The 25,307-nt window shown below is 35.9% G+C and overlaps 1 protein-coding gene across 9 annotated transcripts in view; it reads right to left on the bottom strand.

The window, feature by feature from the left end:
* Positions 1–25,307, bottom strand: part of LOC115902774 (dystonin-like) — a 289,291-nt gene that overhangs the window by 39,053 nt on the left and 224,931 nt on the right. For 7 of the 9 annotated variants that reach the window (XM_030946561.1, XM_030946560.1, XM_030946562.1 and 4 more), the window contains 17 exons: positions 24,612–24,782; positions 23,181–23,347; positions 20,786–20,945; positions 20,211–20,537; positions 19,952–20,036; positions 18,564–18,805; positions 17,385–17,591; positions 13,612–13,731; positions 13,323–13,430; positions 11,350–11,568; positions 8,176–8,379; positions 5,102–5,333; positions 4,529–4,755; positions 3,745–3,867; positions 2,914–3,015; positions 1,200–1,301; positions 127–300 (listed from right to left, as the gene is read on the bottom strand). In XM_030946561.1, coding sequence (XP_030802421.1) covers positions 127–300; positions 1,200–1,301; positions 2,914–3,015; positions 3,745–3,867; positions 4,529–4,755; positions 5,102–5,333; positions 8,176–8,379; positions 11,350–11,568; positions 13,323–13,430; positions 13,612–13,731; positions 17,385–17,591; positions 18,564–18,805; positions 19,952–20,036; positions 20,211–20,537; positions 20,786–20,945; positions 23,181–23,347; positions 24,612–24,782 — 2,970 coding nt within the window. The remainder of the gene's footprint in view (positions 1–126; positions 301–1,199; positions 1,302–2,913; positions 3,016–3,744; positions 3,868–4,528; positions 4,756–5,101; positions 5,334–8,175; positions 8,380–11,349; positions 11,569–13,322; positions 13,431–13,611; positions 13,732–17,384; positions 17,592–18,563; positions 18,806–19,951; positions 20,037–20,210; positions 20,538–20,785; positions 20,946–23,180; positions 23,348–24,611; positions 24,783–25,307) is intronic. The other 2 variants (XM_030946564.1, XM_030946568.1) reach the window with 1 other exon arrangement.

Genomic DNA, 25,307 nt, shown 5'->3' on the forward strand with positions numbered 1-25,307 from the left:
TTATATATAAGTTTTTTAGCTTCCAAACTAAAAGGAATGTGTAAATTAATATAAGCATTATGCATAACAAAGAATTTTTCACAAAAAAAAATCATTAATAAAGACCCCACCTCCAAGCTTATTTACCTGTCTACTTATAATTTTGTCTTCTAGGCTGTCCCACAATAGTCTGAGCTCTGAGAGAGGGTCTTGAACAGTGTGCTTGTCACTCTCTTGTGTTGCTTTCTTTAGCAATAGTTCTGCCTGATGGTTCAGTCTTTCCATTTCTATCTGCTGCTGATAAGCTTCTGTCTTAAATTGCTATGGTAAATAGAAAAAGAAAAGAAGTAAATGAAACACAAGTAATGATTATAGAATCACAGAATGATTCTGTATTCTAGCTCTTGTGGTTGTGATGGTGATAATGTTATAAATTTCAAATGGAATTATTCTTGAAAGGAAGTGAAAGCAAATTTTCTTTTGTAGAACACCCTCTTTAACACACAACTGGTGCAACAGTCTGAAGGCATCTTGTGTACATATGTTCTGAACTACGTAAGGTCACAATTCATTTGAAGTTACATCATAAAATACATAAAACAACCTGCCCACAGCCAACAAAATCAACAAGTGAGAAACAAGACCAAGAACCTTCTCTGATCTTCACATATCTCTGCTTTTTAAACATGGCATAACAGCATCCCAACATCAGGAGCATATTTGGCCACAAGTACAGATCCCTGCAGACAGATTTCCAAGTTAGATTGGAATTTTGATTTTCACTTTACTCACATACTGGGAACGTCATTATCTGTGTGAGCATTTACATAAAGGCTCTAATGGCAGAAGCAAAGCTTTGGAGGACTTCTCTCAGAGACTCAAAGAAACTATTCATGTTAGAAACAAGAAAACAAAGTTCATAGCAGAAGAAACCTGCACATAATAACTTCATAGTTTTTGAAAGAGAATGAATGATATTACAACTATTTTTGGGCCATCAGAAAAAATAAAATGTAGCCTAGACAAAATTTGGAATAATTTTTAAGTTAAGTGCATTTTAAAATGAAAAGTTTGATATTAAATATTTTTAAATTTTCATGCAAATTCTTCTTTACTAAAAATTGAAAATGAAAATTGTATTTGACTCTGAAAAAATACTACACAACACAGAAAAATACAGACAAATGGAAATATAAAGGAAATTAATCGCTAGTTCATACCTTAAGTTCCTCTGTTTGCTGCTTCACTGTCTCCAGATCTGTTCCAACTGGGGACATAGATGCTAACTTGCTGCCAGCAATGTCTACCCAGTCAAATAATGCCTGGAAATCACAGTATGATATTCAAGTGTGAGCAGAGAAATGCTGTTATTTTTCAAAGTTGTATTGAGAAAAATATCAGAACTTTTCTTTTTTCCAGAGAAGGTATTGCTGTTCTCTTTCAAAGAAAATAACTTTCCCAGCAAAACCTAGGTTTCTTTGTAATACAATAGAACAAATACCCATGTAACAGTTACAGGAGTGTACATTCTGCAATACTGGACTTCTATTAGCAGCAAGATTCTGCCAGAATTATTCATGCTGAGTAGCAATCTACTTCTTGTATTTACCTTTCAGGGGATTCATAAAAATTGCAGATTTTACACAAGACAAACTCTGTTCTACAGTTGTTTGGAGTGAAAATGGAAAGATAACACACCTTAAATGAGGATTATGAACTTTTGAAGAAAGCTACTTGTGTAAGGAACATGGAACTACTTATTCAGTATATACTAAGCAGTGAAGGACCATAACTGAGCTACAATGAATCACTGAAGGATAATGCTGAGTGACTTTAAAAAAAAAAAAAAATTATGTCTCCCCAGTTCTGATGCTAGGATGTGCTCTGTACAGCTACAGGAAATAGAAAGCACTTAAACCAAATGGAGATGATTCTGTCTAATCAATCTCTGCACAGTAGGAACACAGGAGAACCCAGACAAAAATCCATAGTGATGGTGCACTGCAAAACAGGCATGTTGCATTATTAGTAAAGAGTGGTCTGCTGCTTGATCTGCACCAAATACAGCAGTAACTGCCCTCAGTGTCATGTGAAATTTCAGTTTTAAAGATTTAATGAACCATGGAAGACAGTCATTCCACCAAGAAAAAACAAACAAACAAAACCAAAACAAACAAACATACAACTACAAAAAACCCAACAGCACATACAGAGAAAAGATCATAGTTTCAAAGGATAGGTTGTGTTGGAAGAGACCTTTAAAGGTCATCTAAAGTACAACCCCTCTTTTTGTTTAAATTTCATCAGTTCTGGGAAGCACAGTGTATAAGATCTCTTTAAACTGCTGGAACATTTGCCTCCAGATTTAAAAAGGGGATAATCTTCTAAAGTATTGTGACAGGATAAATTATACTAGGAATATAAATTATACTAAGAATAATGGTTTAGCAACATTATGTTAATAATTTTACTTATAAATAAGGTGGAATAAAATTCAAGTGCTGTAATTGTCTTCGACTCAAAGAAAACAGCAGCAATTGTGTATACAGACCTGTGCTCTGTTCCTTTCAGACCAAATGCGTCACAACTTTAACCTGCCTTGACTATCACAAGAAACTGAGCAGAACTACTATGAATGTGTGGTGCCAAAAAACCACTGCTCTTATCAACAAACAAGGGGACATTAATTTTGAATCTAAAAGTGCAATATATGGACACGAAGAAAACAACCCCTCATATGCATTCTTTAATGCAAAAAAATCCCAACAAACCAACCCCACCCAATCTCGAGAAAAAGCCCTGCCTACTCAAGAAAACAGTCACTACAACCAGAGTGCAGTACTTGTCACTTACCTAATCACATGACACTTTTTACTACAACCACATTAAATCCCATTGACCCAAGGCTGGGTTAGGTATGTCACATCATCTTACCTGTAGTCCATCTTGGTATTGAACAGCTGCCTGCATAGCTTCCCCAAGCTTATCCACACGTTCTTTCCATGTTTTGTTTAGTGCATCCCAGGCAGAATTCAGCTGCAAGTAAGCACAATTTACTCCCATAGACAAAAGAATTTTACTGCTATATAATGTGCATTTACTAATGCTTCACTGATCAATAGTACAAATAAACTAAGCATGACTAGTTCACATTTATTAACACTCCTGTCCTCCCTATCACTGCAGAACTAGTTTCTTTCAGAATTCAGTAGAGGTTCTGAATTACAAAAGCTGTAAACTTCAATACTGATTGAATATTTTTTATTAACAGAGATCCAAAAGTTAGTAGAGGAAATACTACTAAATCATTTAGAGTTGCATCACCATAATAAAAATACCTTAAAAGAATCATACAGTGCTGAACACTGGAGAAATAAGAAGTACTTTATAGACATCCAAACAGGATAGTCTCAGTTAAGATGTCTCACTTGGCATGAAGAATACATATCCAAAATTTATTCCAGCATTACTTTTTACAAGAAATAGTCACCTACAATATTAATCAGTGACTATTTTTAAAAAAAAATGTCTTTTACAAAAGTTCTAAACCATAAATCAATGAAATAAAACAGTGTGTACATTCTAATCTAATCTAAGATTTATTCACTCAAAAGGCAAACCTTACTTTACCACAATGGCTTCAGTGGTGTCTCACTTTTGCCACAAAATTTTTATTCTAAAAATTTGTTGGGGTCATAGGGAATATACAAATTTCAGCTGAGCAAGCTATGACATAGCAGACCTAAGCATCTGCTTTTCCCATACCTCATCTATACTCTTGTTGACAATGGGTTTGTCAGGCTCTCCACAAGCAGCTCTCAGCTCAGAGCCAAGGCTCACAACTGCTTCTAGTTCTTCTTGTAGTCCATCAATTTCTTCTTTAGCAGCCTACAAAGAGAAAAAAGCCAACACTGCTAATACTAAATTTGATAACCTATGTACAACTTGCTTTCAAGACCGAACACAGCAGGATTCCCCCTTTGTTCTCCTTCCAGTCACTTGGACTTAGAAAATAAGCATCCCTTTGCAGTGTCAGATGAAATCAGCTGACATCAGTCTAAATTGTAACAATGGTTTATGATACCATTTTGCATGAGATAGAAAAAGTAAACAGGAAGTTTTAAATTAGATTTCTTTAATCAGAGTGTCTTCTTTGTCAGAGGTTATCATTCAACCTTCAAACATTTAACTATCAGTATAAATAATTACAGGCTTAGAGGATAATACATAGAGCATAATACAATTGTCCACCTTTCATTTGGATGTTACGTACTGCTCGAGGAATCTCAAGTATGTACAACTTTTCAAAGTCTCAGTGAGATGGTTGTTAATGTACATATTTACAAACAAATAAGGAAATGTAATGACAAGCACATGTTGCATGCTCATTGCAATTAAGCACTGATCTATGTTATTAACTGTAGACTCTTGAGATACCATTACTGAAAATTTCTACACAATTATCCCTCTTAGTCTTTACAAAATAATATCTTCTCCTCTGCATACCATAAATAAAGTACTTCAAATCAAGCAAATACTTTCTACTGACCTCTGCAGCTTCTTGCTGTTGCTTGACTACAGATGGGTCAACTCCAGGTCCCTCCAGTTCTCGAATGAAGTCCTGAGTATCTTTAATAGTAGCCACAAGAGCCATATGATCACACCAAAACTTTTCAGCTAGTTCCATTACATCCAACAGTTTGGCCTCTCTTTCCTCCGTCAGGGTCTGGATGTCTTCCCAAATTAGGACCATTTGGTCTAGTTTATCTTGAACAGCTAAACAACAAAGGAACTAGATTACTACCTTGGCAAACAATTCTTGGTCATAAATCTCTCTACAATTCTACAGCAGAAACACATGTGTACATTTTAAAATTTAGACTCTAAAATATTCTTTGCAGGACTCCTTATAATGTTAAGTGGAAACAAACACAATGGCCTTTAAAAATAAAATAAAGGTCATATCCACAATGAATTATTTTAAATGATGTTTTGTTTTTATAAATCTTAAGCAGCTTCTCCTGGAGAACATTCCCCAGATTAGAGGTCATCAGAAATGAAGAATTTTATATGCTGCAGCTTACTGCATTTCCACTACATGAAAGTTTTCTCAGTCTATTACCTTTAGCAGACACATCCTTATCAGCGCCTTCTGAGCGAGCGATCATCTCCTCCCCTCTCTGTTTAAGTGTTTCATACACTGGCTGAAGTTTTTCCAGATCCACTGACACATTCTTATTTTCACTGATCTGCTCTTTTATCTTCTCAACCTCTGCTGAGATCGAAGGTGGCTGCCTCAGACGTTCAACTATGCGTTTAAGACTCTCCAGAGTTGGATCTATCTTGTCATGGAACTAGGAGGGTGCCACAGGACAGAAGGAAATGGCAGACAATTTAGAATATTTAAAAAAAAAAACAAAAAACAACAAACTAAAAAATGTCATCTGAAATTATCCTGGAAAAAAGTACTTGACATCTCTATCCAACATATGCATGTGCAAGTTGCAATACCTCCCCTCTAGGCTCTTTTAATTCTAAAGTACAAAAATAACCTTGCAAAATTATAGGTTCTCTCAAATTCAAGAACTTTTCTATTAAGTTTGGTTCACTCCTGAGACACTCCCTCTGAGAGTACTATACCCATGGCAAAATGGACTTACAGTTAGTCCTGTGAATCTCATGCAGTTTGTAGCTTTAGAGAGCCATGGCTTTCTGACTTCATCATTTTAGAAACATTTGTACTTTAATATTAAAAACATACATTTTCCTGTTAGGACCTACATACTGATGTACTACCTCTGATTAAGGCTTTATATGGAAGGTCATGCAAAAAGACATCTGTTAGTGGCCAGGAGGTGCTCGCTAGTGCAGTAAAGGTATGGTACTTTCTGCAGCTAAAAGCACACAACATGTATAGATACTGTATCCTTCCATGTTTGACTGAGCCCAGGTAGGTGCTCAGAAACTCAATTACAGCTGTGTTAAAGTGGTTCAGCCTTTGGGATAGGTCCAAAGTTGGCCTTTATTACATGCTTCTGGATGCATAGATTCCTAAATATCTTGCACCACCACACCCCTTTCAAATTAAAGAAATCGATAAATCATGGGTGCATTTAATGACTCTCCAGGATCTACAAAAAGCATTCCTGACAACACTTGGAAAAGATGCTCACATACCTTATGTGAATAAATAGCTACATCCCTTCTATTCAAAGGAATATACATAGGCAATATAATTACTTTTTCCCACCATACAACCCACTTCAAATCTGACTCTGTGACTAGCATTACAGGCCTCAATGTTTTTGTTAGAAGTGTGAATATCACACAAGCCAACAAAATGTGTTATGAAAGAATAGTAGCCTTCTCACATTCAAGACTTCCAAGAAACTCATTGTGGTAACAAAACCTAACAAAAGTGATAAAAACTGAAATTAATTTGGCAATATTTGCATCTAATTTTAGGACACAGATCACATTTTTAAGTTGCCAGTGCATTCAGTGGGTCTCCTTGTATCAACTTCAACAAATAAGACAAAGTGTTTTAGAACTTAAAAGGAAAAAAATGCAAGTCATTACAACCTCTCATTCTAGCTTCATACATTATGTCCTTCCTTTGATACACAGTGCAATTTAATATAATTTCAAACCTGAAGAGTTAAATAATTACTCTTCAAGGACTGTCTAGACAAACATTGACATAAACATTATAGTGCAGAGATCTGATAATACATATTCACATATCTTCATAAAAAAAGATTTTATATAATTACATTCTGTGGGCATTACAATGTTTTACTTTGCCATCTGTGTATACATTTAAGTATATATAATGAACCATAAAGTATTGCATAAATAATTCAGTAATTTCTCAACATCTGATCATGTTCTAGGTGTTAGCAAAGAATGCATTTTAATTCTTCCTTTCTGTACTTAGTCAGCACAACATGTTGATGTCTATCACATACAAAACAGGGACTCTAACACTAAATAAATATCTTGATTTTCAAACTGCAGCTCCATATAAGAGGAGGACTAAACATTTATGACAAAGAAAAAGAGAGGATTTAAATAATCAGGCATATTCTAGAGGTGCAAATAAGGAAGGTGTTTAGAATGACTGAAAGTTTAGAAAGTTTAGAAAAAAAATATATATATAAAATAAAATATGTCTATAACCACTTCAAAAGCAGGATGACATCCAATGTCATTTAGTTTTGCCTCACATTCTTAAACTCAGCTGCAGGGGCTAGGAATACGACATTAATTATAATGAGCTGACAAAATTACTTAGAATGTAGAATTGTTAAGGTCTTCAAGGTGTATTTCTTTATTTAGTATTGAAGACCTAAGCAGAATACAGCTTTTATTTCCAGTGAACAGAGAGGAAAAAGGGGAATTTCCTATAAAAACAGCAGTATGGAACAAAGTACTCTTATTCAGGTTTTTGTATGGGTTTATGTACAAAGTTTTACTGAGTTTCTTTTCTGAATTGGGGGTAGAGGAAAAAATTTCAGTGTGAATTTAATGACAATTAAGCCATATTTAACAATACTTTAGAGTTGCTAGAACACAGCATTTGACAATACTCTACTGAAGTTCATTTCATAGGCTGATGAAGCTAGAATATGCAGCTTTTGGGGGCTTGGCCTGAGTTTTACGCTGATGGCATTTTGTGAAGTCTAAATTTCCTGGTAATACTTTTCTGTAACAGTTTCAGCATGTTATGTTTTTCAGAGTCTGCAGCAAAGAGCCAATGCCACTACCACTGCTAAACTACCCACTAGTTCCACTGCCAACTGTTAACTACAGCTGCTAATTTCTAGAAATAACTATACCCAAGTTAACTGATCAAAAGTAACATTTGTTTACAAATGAAGCATCAGCTAGCAACAGACCAGTAAGAGAAAATAAAAGTGAAAATCAAATGCCACATTTTTAGACCACTAGTTTTACTTAAAAATTGAGCAGCTTTAACATTTTTCAATGGCTGCAAAGTTACAATACTGACCAATATATAAAATTATAACCCCTGAAGATACAGAAAAATCAATACCATTAGCAGTGATATGAACATTCACAGACCATTAGGTTGAAAAATCCAGATAAAACAGTAGCTTGATATAACCATGTAAGATGACAATGTGTATTTTTCCATTGAATGAACCCAATTATACTTTAAACCTTAATTGATACCTGGGTACACTGAGAAATGGCTTCATCCAGTGCCAGTGCTCGCTTTTTGACATCTTCCTTAATTTTACTGTACAGGGTGTCAGCTGCCACATATTTCTCTTGAATAGAAAAGCCTTCTCCTGGGCTCAGCTCCAGCAACTGAGGCCCAGTTTTGTTCATCTTATCTATATGAGGCTTGTGCTCAGCAATCAGCTCACGCAGTTGCTATAACAAACGAAATAACTTATCAGTTTCTTACCCTTGCACCACCACATTACAACTGTCCACACTTCCAACACATCCAGCTGGCAAGAAATTCCAAACAAATACCTTTCCTCTTAATGTAAAGCAGAAATAAAGTTAATGACTGCTTTGCCAGTGACCATTCCTATTCCAACACAGAACTATGCAGGCATAAAACATCAGAACTAGAGACACACTGGAAACACTCTGGCAGGACATATGATTACAGGCAAAATATAAGATGCTAATTATGCATATGATGCTAACAACAGACATTGCCCATCATATTTAGCACCTATAATGACAGAAAGGGCAACGATATTCCAGACATGGGCGTCACACCACCACATATATACTTTTCATGTTGATATTGGTCACACGCTGCAAAGCCTTTCATTGAAGAGCATCACAGAAAGAGGTACCAGCATTGCAAGAAAATTAATTCAAATTATCCTTGATTTAAGAACAGGAAACCAGCACAAGGGAGGGTCAAAGAAATCAGTGAAAAGGGCAAAAGGACAAGCAAGGGTGATCAGTAGAGACCTATCAACCTTGTTTAACCATCGCCCCTTCTGGCCACAAGACCCCTCTGTCTTTATAACAACATTATTATTTAACTTACACTATGTTTAACAAGTAATTAGTAAGGGCATTATATTTGATCTCAGCTGTCTATTCCTTCTCATCATCCACCCCAGAAGCAAAAACTGTGCTGAAGACTGTGCGGGGGCTTGTGGAAGTGAAATGTCACAAGGTGTCTTCCAAGTTGTCTAAAGATTTCAGATTTTTCTTGCTTGCATCCATAGAACTGACAAAAGGGAAAGGGTTTTGTTTGTGTGAGCAGCCCCAGCCTTCCCTCATTTTATTTACTTTCTCATCTCATCCCTCTCTTTCCAGAAAAGTCCCAGTCTTGTGAGAGGCACTGTCCCTCTCAGTGCTGTGAACTCCATGCATTTCTATCCAATAGCTCAGTGCAGGAACATGAGAGGTACATGCACTGCTCCTCCCAGCTGAGAGTCTGTTTAAATTAATGATGACCCAGAAAAGAGCCTATATCAGTCTCAGTGTAAATAAGTTCTCCTCTCTTTACTACAGTCCTTCCCTTAAAAAGGAATCCAGATGCTGGCTTTCTTTCTTGCTCCTCCCCAGAAGAGGGGACGTTGAGGAGACTGGGAAGACAGTGACACAACTCTTCAGTCTCCCAATGACAAAACAGAAATGAAAATAACTCCCCTGACTCTAACTACTTACTTTGAATGTAACTTCATTTGTACACCTTGCCACAAGAAAAAACAATGTTGATTAGTTTAGAAGAGGAAAAGGAGATTATAAGAACAGTTTGAAAATTTTTAGAAAATAATTTTGTGTGGATTATTTTTGAGCACAAAGAGATAATTTGACACAAGGCCAAAAGAGTGCACATTTCTGAGTCTAAACCTTATGCTAAAATACTCTGCCAACAGCTCATTTTAAACCAAACTAACTGCATGTTACTCACATAGAATCAACTCTATGAATTCCACAACTTGGAACAAAGATAGTCAGCAGTAAATACATCAGAACAGAAACATTAAGTTCTCATTCACATTTGAGAGCTACCTTTTCTTCTTCTTCTTCTTTTTAACAGAACAACAAATTATTTGGTCTTCTCCATGATCTACTATTGGATAAACAATTCTAGCAAACAAGGATTTCAGAGCAGATTACGTGTTAAAAGTGCCTGACATTAATCTTCAATTTAACAAACAAATCTCAGCTAATGGCACAGCCTGGGGAAAAGGCAAAAATAGAAGCTCATCTGAAAGGCTTCTCATAGAATCAGCATGATTAAAGTACAGGAGAAACAATCCTGCAAGTAAAGCAAGCATGATATGGTTCACAGTGACTAATCAAGGTAGTTTGTAAAGCCTATGTTATGTAGCTAGTCTTAACAGAACATGTTTGTTCTTTCTGGACATAATAGCAAGACAAATGAGTGAACCTGGTGTTTACCAGTACATAAGAGTGGCACATTTCATTAGCTAGTCTCAAAGTAAACAAGACTTTGAAGCCAGGGTTCATGCTATCTAACTTGAGTCACTTAATGGAGGCAGCTGAAACAAAAAAACCCACTAGTTACTCCATGCTTAGCAGGGAGAAACAGGTATCTCCAGTGGCCATGCAGGTTTTGCATCTGCCAAAACATGCAGGTTCTTAACCTCAGTGGGTTGCATCTGATTCCATGGGATACTAGCAGACACCTATGAAACACCTCAATTTTTATCCAAACTGATTATATATCCATGTAAGAGAACCATACAGTGGCCAGTCTACAACACTATCACCTCTATTTTGTGATGCTATGGTAAACAATTATTTAATTATTGCACAACAAACGTTCTTGACATGATAAATTACTGGGGGATTGATAGCCAAGCAATCAATTCTTGGCCCTCTAATTGTTCATCTTCCTTACTCAGCTAAGTTTAGTTTCAGCGTTACCAACAAAACAAAAGCTAATTTTTTAATTCATACATAAGATCAGCATATGTCCATATCTGTGTACAGACTGTACCCCCCTTTTGTTTCTTGTTCCAACATCCCACATCTGTTCTTTCTGTTTCTGTTTTGGTTTGTTCCAGTACTGACATTAATGAGTACTTTCAAATACACTTCTTAATAACTTTTACATCTTCAGTTCTCCTAGGACAATTGCAGTTATTACCCTTTAGCCCTCTTTTATGCTTACACATCCCTTGCTGCCTTCCCCAGAGACTCTTGCTTACATGCACATGCTTGGTAAAGAGCAGAGACATGACTGAAAATGTATATACTCTGTATTATTGTTTTAAATTTTTTTAACAGAAGAGTACCTCTTTCATTTTTAAGAATTTTGTAGAGTACTCCACAGTTATAAGCAAAGTACTTCCTGATATTTAACACTTTCTTTTTCAAAACTAGCAAAACGCTTACCCTATGTTCTTCTTGCTGTTGCTTTAGTGTTTCATATTCAAGCGCTGGTGCAGGAAGCTGAGAGATGATCATTTCTGTTTCAGTTAACCATGGCCAAAGCTCTTCATAAGTCTCCCAGAACTGGTTAACTAGGGACTGAGCCCGTTCCAGCTGGAGGTTTCTCTCTGAGTTCATTTGACAGACTTGGTCATATTTCTGCAAGAGGTTTTCAATTTTTTTCTGCAAAATAATATTAATTTTTAAAAAGTATGTTTTTCCATGTGTCTCTTACCTTAATTTCCAAACATTCTTTGATAATTTTAGCACCAATTCACAGTGAATAAAATTTCAGTTTTGATGTTTCTACAGTATCACTGTTTAAGGTGGACAGAATCAACAATGAGGGAGACCAGAATTTGACAGAGTACTTGCAAAATAATTAGAATATATTTAACAGTAGTGATATTTACAAATAACACTTTATTCATAGAGCTTCTAGTCAAGATGCAAATGATTTGACTGCAGATCTTAGCCCAACTTCCTTACTGCAGACACTTATCTTCAGTGACACTTGGCAGAAGCTAAGTTTTCCACAGCATTTCTGATTCAAAGCAAGACGAAAAAAACACAAAATCTGTTGGGATGTTTAGTTTGGTTTGGTGGTTTTTTTGGTGGAGTTTTCTTTTTCACTCTGGCAAGATAATAGGATGTATTGTTGCAACTGTCACTTACAAACTTGTAAGAGAAACCACAAAACACTATTTTCCAGATTAGCCTACATTACTTAATGAGAATGTATTACCATTAATAACATACATAATAGTGATAGAACTATAAGGCTTATACATTACTAATTTAATGTACTTGGGCATGTAATAATAAATGACAGTATCAACTAGCTATACTAGCTCTATTTTTCCTGTGGAAAATTGCCCATGTTATCATGTTTATGAAATATTACAAGTGACAATGCACACAAATCCTAGCCTTGGAAAAACTACATATAAGCAAGACATTGAATATGAAGAAGCTTTTTTTTTTCCCCTTTGGCAGAACAAGCTATCCTTTCATTTGTTATGTCTTGCATGTAAATTAAGTATAGAGATGCTATCCAGAGGACAGAACATAACCTTAACACACAGATACACAGTATTTTTGACAAATAAAAATATTTAGCAGAGACTCACACAAAACTGCTCTGCCTTATGACTACAGTTTCATAGGCAGAACACCTCATCTATTTTAAATTCCACTTAAGAGCAAATCAAATTTATTTAGAGATCCTGCAGCAGAACACAATCACTGAAGCATTGTTTTTCATGGATTGGAAGGACTGAATTTACACAACATATCCAGCCTCACCGTAATATAGCAAAAAAATCCCAATCCCACAACTAATCCTTCCTAAATGCCAACATGAAAAATCCATCTCTACATGTCTGCAGCCCTGACGTTGGGCTCTCTGTGTCTGTGTGTAATAAACAAAGTCATAAGAATGCCTTTCATGGGCTGTGACAGAATGGAAAAATCTTGGCAAGCAAAGCCTACATGGAAATCAGCAGAAATGAAAGTAAAGACTCACGCTGAGGTGCAGAGCCATTGAATTTGGCACAGAAATGCTCACGCCCAGAGCATCACCGACCCAAAAGAACTCGGAAGATAAACTGCCAGATTCCACACATCAACCCAGATGACTAACACCTCTTTACTCAATCATCTATAGGCTAAAATACTGTTTACTATGGATGAAGATGACAAATGGGGCTCCAAATTAGTGTCAGGCAAAGAAGCAAGTACACAGTGTTTGTTCTCTTAACATCCTGAAGGAAGGAGAGCAATGCACAACAGCATTTCCTCTAGCATTACAAGCCTCAGGCAGGAAGTGACTGTAATTAATGCTTTTTCATTAGTATTTTAAAAGACACTATAGGAATCCTTCTACTTGTACATTTTCTGCATATCTACCACTGTAGCTGCAATTTAAGGAACTTTACCTTCATCATCTGTTTCTCTTCTTCAGTGCATGTTTTCATAATCTTATCCCCAGATTTAACAAGTTCATCTATAGTATCTTTGTGCCTTAAAATCTCCATGGTAAAAGCCTTGAAACACAATAAAAGTTGGTTAGAATAATAATTTTTTAAGAAGTATTTGGAGCAAAAGCTGGTTTTGAAATGCATTAATTATGACTGGATTGAAAATTAAACCACGCCAGTACATTTTCTAGATGGAGAGTGTGCCGGCCAATAATTAACATGACAGTTGGAAATGCATTTCTTTTACCTTTTGAACTTGCAGCTGAGCAGTGGTCTGGTCTTGCTCAAGCCTAATATCACCCAGAGACATCAGTTTCTTTTCTGTTTCTGCAATCCAGGCAAATTCAGCATCAGCTGCTTGATCAAACTAAATGAGGGAAACAAGAATTAGTTCAGCAGTTCTACAGACATGAAATTAGAATAAGAGTTTCAAAAATTTTAAAGAAGATTACACAGCATATTTTTGAATTTTTAGAAAGATAGCTTCTCAATTTCCATTTGAGAGTTTTTTATAAATGAAATACAATGCCCAAAATGGTTCTGAGGGATTGTAATACAAGCAGCTTAATTCATAAGCATGACAAAGCAACAGAAGCAAATAATTTTTTCCAAAGCCTACAGCTTTCTAACAGTTGTAAGAAAATAAAAAAGAATGATAATCTCAGAGTTTTAACTAGACTGCTTGTTTTCATTTTATTCTACTTTTACATGTCTTTTTCATCTCTGTGTTTATTATTACTGCTAGTATTGCAATTATCCTGAGACACAGTTGTTTGATGTTACCCTATTAATCTGAAGAGCTGCTTTGGTATTAAATGATCAAGGCAAAACAATCACAGCTCAGATAAGTTAGTGCAAAAACGTCACCGAATTTAGAGAAGACAGGATTTCATCCAAATCTAGGCCTCAGATTAAATGCAAAAGTTTTCCTGGGCATTTGGATACAGCCAGCCCTTTTCCTTCTGACTTTTAGATTAACTTCTGACTACAATAGTCAACATTTAAGTGTTTCAGAAATTTCCTAAAAGCACTAATATAATGAAAGGATTTTCTTACTAATTTGCAAAGAAAAGCATGAAATTAAGAATGTGGGGATCTAAGTGTTCTGAAATGTGAGAGCAAATTAAAAAAAAAAAACCAAATCATACATTCTCTCTTCAGAACAAGTTTATAGGCATGCATTTTAGCATGCACATGTTGCAGTACTCAACCAGGGCAGCTTTGAGCCTAAGCCATAGAGAAATGTTTTATGGGATGTATCAGATGCCCATTGTAGAAACTAATAAGAATTCTTTTAGTGAATTCATTAAAACTCTGCTCCCTCTCCAAAATGAACTGAACCTTAATATAGCCCTGAGCTATTGTGAAAGTCTCTCAGGATGTTTTAGGTCAGAACCCGCTACTTGTGTTGTTGATGCCCACACTTTGCTCAGAAATCTTCTGAACACTCTCAGTCCCACTTGTCTTTAAAATATGCTGATCTGTGCCTTTATGGCTGTAGTCCATAACAGCCCTGCTCCTTAATATAACTGGATTCACTTTAGTCACTAACACAGACTTGTCTTAGTGGTTAATCATGAGTCCCACAAAATGAAAGAAACAGTTCTGAGATTTCATTCTTTATGAGTCAATCTTTTTTGGCCTCTATAATTCATTTGTTACGTGAAAGAGCAGAACATTCTTTTTCACTATATGTCATTTCTCATTTAAAGTAACAGAAACTAAGACTTGTCCTAAATATTGTGACATCCTACTAGAAAGGTATGTTCTGAAATAATCAGTACTGTAAACATTAGCATGAAGCATATGCACCAGTGCTAGTTAAATCCTGGCTTTAGAAACTACAGTTCACAATCAAGGTTTTCAGAAGTCCATCTATTTACAACTGAAAAGGTGAAGATTATTTCAAACGTGCTAGATGTACAAACTAACTGCAGTGTGACTTCCTGATACCAAATATTCATGGGTATGTAAGTAATATTGAGGAAATATTTAATAGAAATAACAAAACCAAGGCAAGGCACTGAAACTTCTAAGTTAAATTTCATTGAGGAAGGGAAGGACTCGAAACTCAATTTGCTGAAGGTGTAGGATTTTCAATTTGTGATGCTTAAAAACAACATTAAGGAATAAAAAGCATAAAATTGGTACTCTCTGCATCCAAAATTTGAAATGTTTTCTTCCCATTATACATGGCAGTTACTTATGAGCCCTCAGCTACACTTGGAGTCACTATAAAATCACCTACTTAATCCCCATCCAGTTTAACCAAGCATAGTTCATTGTGGTACATTTTCTTCTGATCAGGAATGATTGAATTCTGAATATGATGATGCTGTGATTTTCTCCATGAATGCTTTCTAAAGCATTCTCTATGGCTGCTTTAGAGTGAAGAACAGGTAGAATATGACCTTGTGTTTCTACACAGGACTCCTTCACTAGAGGACCCCACCAAGGCCTTCAGTCTTGAGAAATGAAGGCTAAACCGTGCAGCTGAATTTATCTCTATTATCAGTCTGGGACCATTTTGCCCAGGTAGTTAAAAACCCTGGGCATTGCATTATTCTTCCAGCTTCCATTCACAACATGAAGCTATTCTGCCTAATCATCTGTGGTTCTTCTTGCTGCATTCCTCACCTCTCGTGTCCAGGAACATCTGACATGAAACCCACACTTACTCCTACCAAAGCCTCGTGTTCTCAGCAACTTCGTCCTCCAGTCAAAACTTAATAGTATAGGCACTTCAACAAATTGCCACAGGGCAAACTGAAAGAGCACGAGCTTCTCCAAAAATGTTTATTTTGCATAGCTAAATGGGAAGTATCTTACCCTTTCCATTAAGCCACCCAAAACTTATCACAGGATATGGTGTATAGGAGTTCATTGTGATGATGTGCTGAAGTGGAGGTTAGGGGTATGCAGGATGAGAGTGCAATGTGCCCTTCCAACATTAGCTAGTGGAATAGCAGCTCTGGAATTTTCACGTCTGGATCTGAAACTGCTCAACTTATGCTAGAGGATGCAATATACTCGTGGAATTTAGAAAATCTGAATGAGAGCCAATATATAATCCCCTATCTCATCTTATCACTCACTAAAAAATAAAATAAAAATCACCCTTCATTTTTGAGGATTAGGTTAATGAGATGATTATGGGAAAATATTAATTATCAAACCCCTTAAAAAGAAACCTGTAGTTATTTTTAGGCTCAGTTAGAGACAATCTGAATTACTGCCTCTTTTAGTCAGCTTTTAGCAAATTTTGAAATTATGACACACGCTTTCTCCTTGTCTTCTTACAACTGTTTAAGGGAACTATACAGCAAAAGGAGAAGTCTCCACCAATATTTGTACGCGTGAACTGGAAAACTGTTTCCACAACGCATTTATAAGCTGGTTTAAATATGAGACTACTTAGTGACAAAATTAGGGCCCAACTCTCAAAGTGTATCCACATATACTTCTGTGCATGTATAGAAACCTCCACATATTAAATAACTCAGGTTTTGCACCCCAAGAAGAAAAGCATTGTGGATATTAATAAAAGTGTTATTTAGATCCTCCATTACAGCTTGAATGAGGTCATCCAACTTTTAATGGTCTAATGTGCAGAGGAGCTAGGCAATCAGCAGATGCTAAAAGGTATGGCCAGACTAGCAATATCAGTGTCACCTCCAGAAAAGTGGCTCAAGATCTTGGCCCATATTTTACTTAACACAACATGATGTACAAAAGACCCGGGCCATTAAGTTCTTAAGCAAACTCTGACTTAAGGAGCCACAGATTACTAACAGCAATTTTAGCTAAAATATTGTTGTTTGCATCAACAAAAAGGGAGACAACAGAGCACAGATTAACAGATCTCTGGCATTCATATTTTAACACTGGAATCCCATTTCATTCAAATGGGCATTTTGCTGCTCAAGCATAACAAACTTTTGGCAGCATTATTATAGGACAGCTTTTGTTCCAGTACACATGTCCAGAGACTGTTACTGTCCAAAGAACAGTTTTCAGTACCTGCTGGGACCTCAGGAAGGCAGCATCGATCTCATCCACCTTCTGAGAGATGGTGTCACTCACTAATCTGTAACGTTCGTTGTCCTCCGTTATCATCTTGTCCAGCCCCTCTCTGGCCCTCCACGGCACCAGCTCCAGGAAGGCACTGCCAACCTCATTCAGAGTGTCCACTAAGCCTTTGTTGTTCTTTGCTTCTTTCTTCAGCTCCTGTAAAAGGCCATTTAAAACAATTAAACCATTTAAACATGGCAGTATATGAACAGAACATACAAAGTTTGCAGATTTTTCATTCTTTCAACTACTCCATGAGTCCAGAACTGAAATGCTTCCCACACAAAACAAAGGGCTAACTTAGAATACTTATTTTCAGCTAAACTGTATTACCTTTTTGATACTCTAAGTTGTTTGACAGAAAGGTAAGTGATTCTTAAGAGAATTCTCCACAAAATCTAACCTAAATATATTTCTCCATTCAGTATGACTGTCTGAAAATTTTCTAAGAATTGTCAGTACTTTGTGAAGCATCCAAAGAAAATAAAACTAATGGATGGTTGTGAACTGCAACTCCATAAGGAACTAAATCATCAGCAAATGAAATCAGCAGGCAATACAGCAAAATATGATTAATTCAAATTATTTCTGCAATGACTGGATTAAATTTCAAGCACACACTCGCACAAAGGAATGAGCTTTTACCTGTATAGAACTTCTCATCTATTAAAGAAATGTAATAGATTTTTTTAAGCTTCCACCCTCAACATTTTCTTTACCATGCAGCTTACACTGCATTTTTTCTTTTGAAATAGATCTTGTTAAACAAAATTAATAATATATGTTCAAAATGCTGACACTTTACAGGGTTTTATCCATGTCACATCTAAAGAACTAAAATAACTTTGTTTGACAGTTTATGAAGTTTCCCAGTCTTAGGTAGCTCCTCAAATAAAACAAAAATGTTGTTCTTCTCTTGTGCTAAAAATAAACCTCAGCCTAATTTCATAAGTGATTATAACAGATGACTCTGGAAAAAGAGTTTGATTCTTAACTTCTGTTACATTTAGTCAAATGATCTGATACTAAATTTAGTTATTCAAAAAACTATTTCATACCAAGCATAAATTAACACAAAACCTCACCAAATCACAGAACAGTGAATAATTCACAGGTTCTAAAACCTACTTTTTGTCTTTCTTGTACTTGGCTTAATTCTTCACCCTTTGGTATTTGAGTTTCATATGAGAGTAACTCCATCTCTACTTCATCAAGCCATTTGCAGAGTTCCTCATGAGTTGAGTGCAGTTGGCCTGCAAGCTGCAGAGCCTGCTCCAAAGTCTTGGACACATCAGAACTTAATTTTGTAATATCTTTGTATCTCGCTTTAATGCCTTCCAGTTTATCTTGAACAATCACAACTTCATCACCTAGAATATTAAAGGAATGTTATTTCCCATGATCACAAATATTAAAAAAAAAAAAACATCACCACAACTAAAAAACTAAAATCTCAAACTCTGCATATTACAGGAAACCTAATATTTAATTTATAAAATAATCCAAACAAGGTGACATGGCCAATCCTCAACTATTGTAAATTATCCTACCATCACTAAAACCCACAGAACTACAAAGCTTATCTCAGTTCAGGATCAGTCCTTCTGTCTTTTTTCTGCTTTACTGAACTATTACAAAGTAAGGAGTTAAATCAATTTTAAACAGAAATGTTCTTATTAAAAAAATCGACCCTTAAATTCACAATACTTCTTAAAAGGCCAAATAAAAGGTATAAAAGTGTTGCTGAAAATGTAAAGAACAAAAAAATATCTATTACTAACTAGACTTTCAATTACGTTAGATTTTGACATCACAATTCACCCTCATTGCTGTCCATTTGAAACACAACTCAAAAGGCTAAAAGAAAAACAATGCATTGAAATTTATTAGCCTTAATATTGGAAATGTTCAGATTCCATCATAGAATATGTGTAGTGTCAAAGTTTGGAACAGAAAAGGATAATACCACCCTGTACAAACATATGTACGTCTCAAAGGGTTCAAGAACTTTATAAGTATAGGAAAATCTGGACAGATGTTGATCTACAGAACAGACACATTGTGTATAACTCGAATGCAACTTTTCCCACAGTATTGGCTCCCATGGCTGAAGCTTTCCCCTTGCAGTAATAGGTAGTCTAATATCTTGTTCATCTGCGGATGCCTGCAGGGAATTTACTGTGTCCACGGCCAAACATCCCTCCATTATGAGTAATGTCCATAACTCACTATTAGGAATGGAATGCAGGTTCACTAGAATAATTTTCCACTTAAAATAATAAAAGGATTCAAGGGCTAAATTCTCTGCAGGCAAAAAAGGCCTTTTGCTTACTTACATTAAAAGTAAAATTGGCCCCAAAACATAGCCTAGGTTGACCTCAAACCTTATTAAAACAAACAACTATGATTGCTTTAACCAGTAAATATGAACCATATTTACAAGCTTCACTTTAATTTTCTTAGGCAAGTACAAGGAAAAAAAGTATGACAAATTATAGTTTTATGTAAGTTCTCACCTGTTGTTTGCTTGAGAAGCTCTAAGCCATTTTGTATAGCCAAATCAACATTTTGTTTTCTAAGAAGAATCTCTTCCTGAAGATCCTATGAATAAAGGTCATTTATGTTAGCATAGACCTAAAAAAATATATTATTTTTATTTAGAATAAGCATACTGACATTTTAAACAAAATACATTAATGAAAATAAATGATGTATGGGGATATAAATCAAATTAAAAACATGAATTAAATAAGAAATGAACAGAAATCAAAATACCAGTAGTTCAGAGTGCTGTTTCTCAAGCAATTCTGTGTTGCAGTCTTGGACTGACAATTTGTTCAGTTTATCATGGATTTCATTCAGCCAGTTCATCAATTCAACTTCGTCCTCCCCAAAAATCTGAGCATTGCTGTAAGCTTGCTGGAGAAGTTCAGACCTGCTGTTGCTCTTCTCTTGAATTTCAATGTATCGTGCCTGAGCAGAATCTAGCTTTTCCTGCACCATATCTTTATCTTCCCTGGAGCTCATAGTCTTTAGAGACTGACCAGCACTAATGGCCTGATGCAAACTCTTATTGTGAGCTAGGACATCATCTTCTAGGGCCTATATTTTAGTTTCAATAATGAAGAATAATGGAAAAGAAAATCAGAAAAACATAAAATAAATTTAAGTGGAACTCAAGAAAAATGGAACAAAAAAGGACATATTGTCAACATAAATGTATAAAACTTAAATTACAAGGGAAAAAAAATGAAACAGTATGGTGAAATGAGCACAGTGCAACAGCTCTGCCAGCTTTACAGAAGCATCTAAAAAGAATGACCAAAGCAAGTGAGTGGCTTGTATCTTACTTTATGCTGAGCAATCTGCTGCTGCAGTTTGGAGGCCTGTGTCCCAATGGGTTCTGCATTTGCAAGCCTCTTCTCTGTGGCTGTCAGCCACTCCACCAGTGGCTCCAGAGCTTCATGGAACTGCTGCGCTACCACCGAGATGCCTTCCAGTTGACGGTTCCTACCAATGCACCCAGGGAAGGGTTATCTTTTGTGATGAAGTGAGTATCAAACAGTTTTAATAAAGAAAAAAGTCCCTTGAATCCTTTGAAAAACACTCCAGAAATAATTCAATCTCATTGTAGGAACGGGTCACCAAATGAAACAGACATATACCCATGATACTTAGTGAAAAGCAAGGTAAAGTAAAAATCAAACAAAATTAAAAACAAACAAACACCTCCAAGGCATTTGGCTAATATACCAGTTTTGAAAATAAAAATAATACCACTTTATTCATACAGTTTTTGCTAAAAATAATCTAGCACTCAATCCAGCAAAACATTGTTTTATAGCCAGTTAAGATAGTTCTCAAGTTTCCAGCTGTCTCAAAGCATAAAGTTACATTCCCTTGACTATTATACATATTTTAAAGTTAGGCTAAGGCTTTACTGAACCAGAATGCTTCCTCAGTGTTGTAAAATATCTTTAAACATTTTTTCAATGATGACAACACAATTATTTGGTTCTAAATTTGCCTCTCTTGTCCTGGATAAAAGCTCTCAATGAAGTTAATGAGACAACATTAATAAAGCACAGAGACGACCTCCAAAACAGAAAAGCAGTATCTAAAACATTTCTGATTCAGTTTATTACATGTCAGAGAAGACTCTTGATTACAGCAAAGTCTTCTCTATAAGCAGCGCTGAACAAATACCATTCAAGCAGACTTTTAGGAGAGATTTGTTCTACATGAAAACATCACAATAACATTTTTCAAATGAGGATCTTGTTCCAGATAAAAGCTACATTTATATGTGTTTTCCAAGGCTTATAAACAAGGTAGACTTGACAAACTTAGCCATGGAACACTCTGTGGGGTACTCTACATAGTTTTCAAAATCATCTTCAAACTCCTTCTTCATTTCTAGAGACCAGCCAAAGAACAATGGAGACAAGCTTGCAGATAATGATGTCTTGGAAAAAGCTGCAATTTCATTTGTAATTAGATATCACCAGTCTGGGAGGATATTATTAAATTAAATATGACATTAACATTTACCCCAGCTAATGAGTCAGATTCCTTCAATAAAAAAGAAAAAAAAAAGGAAATAATGGTCTATTAGTGGTTGACTAATTAAATAATCCTATTATTAGTATGAGGTAACAAAACAGGTTCTGCTAAAGAGAGGCTACCAGAAGGAATACAAGACAGCAGAAGTGAGATGAGTTCAATGCTACTCTAAGTCCCAACACAACCATTTGTTCTTCACTGTAAAGCTTCACTGTGCACTTTGAATTTTTCCTCAACTTCCCACGTCCTCTCTTACTCTCAATTATAGGCCTTTTTCCAAGCTGTCTCATACAGTCTTCTCTCTACTCTGAAAAAGACTGTCCTTCTCAAATCCCCACCCAGAAAACATGTTGAGTAACCCTTTCAACACAGTTTTATTCAAAGACAGTTTCCAGTTCATAACTTTACAGGTATTTTATCCATTGACAACAACTCGGAAATGTAAGTCTGTGTTTACACAGATATTGTGTGCATGGACTTGGTTTGATTTTATCCAATTGGAACTTGAAGTGGACCTCAATGTCTTTTAAGAGATAGAATATATAATCTATATATATATTCTCTCTCTTTTATATACATATATATATATGCTAGAATACATATATCTATATACTTTAAAGGTCCTTTTTTTTCTTGAAAACTAAGGGAGCTCAGTACCTTGCATGCATCTGCAACTGACATTATGATGACCTCTGAGTTGCAGAAACTAATTATGCAGACAATATTTTGAAAAAAAGGAAAGAATTGTAGCAATTTCTTCTTTGTAGTAATTCAGGACTTTGAAGTTCCAACAGAATATCATTATTATTTGTTAGGTATAAAATTTGCACTTGATTCTATTGCAAAACAGGTTCTTACCTCAAAACACTTTAATTCTAATTAATTAACAGAGATAATTAATTAAAATTGTTCAGAATTAGCTACATATAGCTAGTATTAGTATTATAAACCTAGCAGATTATCACATAAGACTAAACATTTTTCAAGGAGCTTTTTGTCTCTTCAGATCACTTTTCTCCACTTTTCCCTCAGAGGACCCATTATATCAACATCAAGACGCAAAGACATAATGCAATAAAAAGCATGGTAGTACTTCACAGTATGGAGTTCCACATGCTGCTTCTAAACATCCATCACATGCTATGTCTACATTTCTCAAACCCATGAAAGAATTTCAAATACCTTGTTTCAGCTTTACTGAGCAAGGCATCCCATCGGCTGTCCAGGAAACTCAGCTGTTTCAGGATCTTCACTCTATCAGCAGGCTCTGCTGACTCTGCAATTTTCTCCCCTTCGCGCTTGATTGCCTCAACAGTCGGCTTGCGGTCATCCAGCAGCCTCTGCAGGAGCTGCAGAGAGAGCAATCCAGCACCAGGTTATTAAGAAATATTGCAATAATGCAAACAGTAGACTTCTTGAAAAGCCCTTAAAACAAAACAAAAAAAAAAAAACCCAACACCAAAAACTAAATCACAATGCTTATATTGTGATAAAAATGTGAACAAAGCCAATCAGAGACACACATAACACACACATCAACCCCTTCCCTGACCAACACAGGCTCATTTTAATTTCTCAGTTGTTTTCCTAAGAACACTGGAGGTTCATGAAGCCCAAACAACAACCCTGGTTTCTCTGAGGTAAGGATGTATGGCAGCCCAAAGAGTGAACACATAGAGGACAAAGTTCTACATAACATCCTTGGGGGAATCCAGCTGTCTAGAATTAAGTTACATTTTATAGGAACATTTATGGGGAAACTGCATGCCCTGCCAGATTTGGCACCACAGAGGTAATTCAGATACATAGAGAGATGAGAAAATGGATACTAAAACTATTGTATAATCAACTCATCACTTATATGAGATACAGTTGAGTTCACCAGTCTAGTGTAGTACATTAACTTCTCTGTGAAGAATAAAATGTGCCTCTGTCTGCAATCCCCCCTTCCTCCATTCCCTAGGTTCCTTTGGACACATTAACATTTTGCAACCGCAAACAGGACAACCACCTGTACTGGCCATAACTTTATATTAAATCTCTGAGTGGCAGTGGGCCATATTGCATGAATTGTATGTTTTATCAGCTACATTATAGTTCTTTTTTCTATAGCCACTATTAAAATATGCCAAAATTGATGACACTGATAGTTTCTACATTAGCACAGGCCACTTCCCAATGGGATTCCATTAAATTACCAACAATGATCATATGAAGATCAAAAGCCAAGGTTTTAAGTCCATAATCTGCAATCTTATCTTGGTAGTACTAGAGTGAAAATTTACTATGTTTTATTTCCTACCTTTCAAATGGCCAAATACTCGATTTTATGCTTTCTCTCTTTCCAATGGATCTTTAACATCCTTTCCAGATAATGTTAACAAACCAGAGCTCAGATTGCACAGTATCACTCTGTCTTATATCCAAGAAGATGAGCACTCCTCCCAAGCCTTGACAGAGTCTTGAGTTTTGAACAGATGGTTCCTTTAAACACCTCAGCACACCCCAGTGTAATATAATACACTTGAATAGATATTATGCTTTGCCAAAGACTGGGAATTTATTCTCATTGGTCCAGTGGAAGGAGAGAGATTCTGAAACCATTTCACTTACCTTCTGTTCTTGTATTTGGGCCTTGACAACTTTGAATTCAGCAGATGGTGGTTTCTGATTAGCCACAAGATCTTCTGTATCAATGAGCCAGCTAAGCAGAGATTCAAGGGCATCCTGAAATCTCCCACAGTGGAGGAGGGCTTCCTGCAATTGTGCAGCACGCTGAGCAACCTGAAAAACAGTAGAGGATCTCACCTATTCATTTTATTTCTGTGAAATAATTAGTCAAAATCTGTAAAACAGCTGTCAATATCACTAATAAATACTATTGTTTTTATAACTACTCATAACACCACTATGTCACAATTCAGCATGAATCCGAATTCATTAACTGGGGCTGGAGACATGCAATGAAAAGAACAAACTGACTCCCAGTAAGTCAGTCTGCTCTAGTAATTCCTTACAAGTTACTCAGCTTTATGTAGCTACAATATTATGAAATATACTGATGGGATGTTTGCATTTGAGATGGTCTTTGTTTTCCTTATAGAAAGAATGAGCCAGGATTTCAAAGTAACAGCTTTTAATAAGGCCCAATAATGCCATCAATGAGAAATAAAAACGGGAAAGGCAAATACGTGAACCACAGGTGTATCTGGTTCTGCTGCGTCACTCTTTCAGGAGGAGAGCAGAAGAAGATGAGCACCATTTTTACTCCCCATCCTTTCCATTTCCAACAGCAGCTACTGCTGAAGG

The sequence above is a fragment of the Camarhynchus parvulus genome, chromosome 3 (genome assembly GCF_901933205.1).
Source record: "Camarhynchus parvulus chromosome 3, STF_HiC, whole genome shotgun sequence".
Taxonomy (NCBI): domain Eukaryota; kingdom Metazoa; phylum Chordata; class Aves; order Passeriformes; family Thraupidae; genus Camarhynchus; species Camarhynchus parvulus.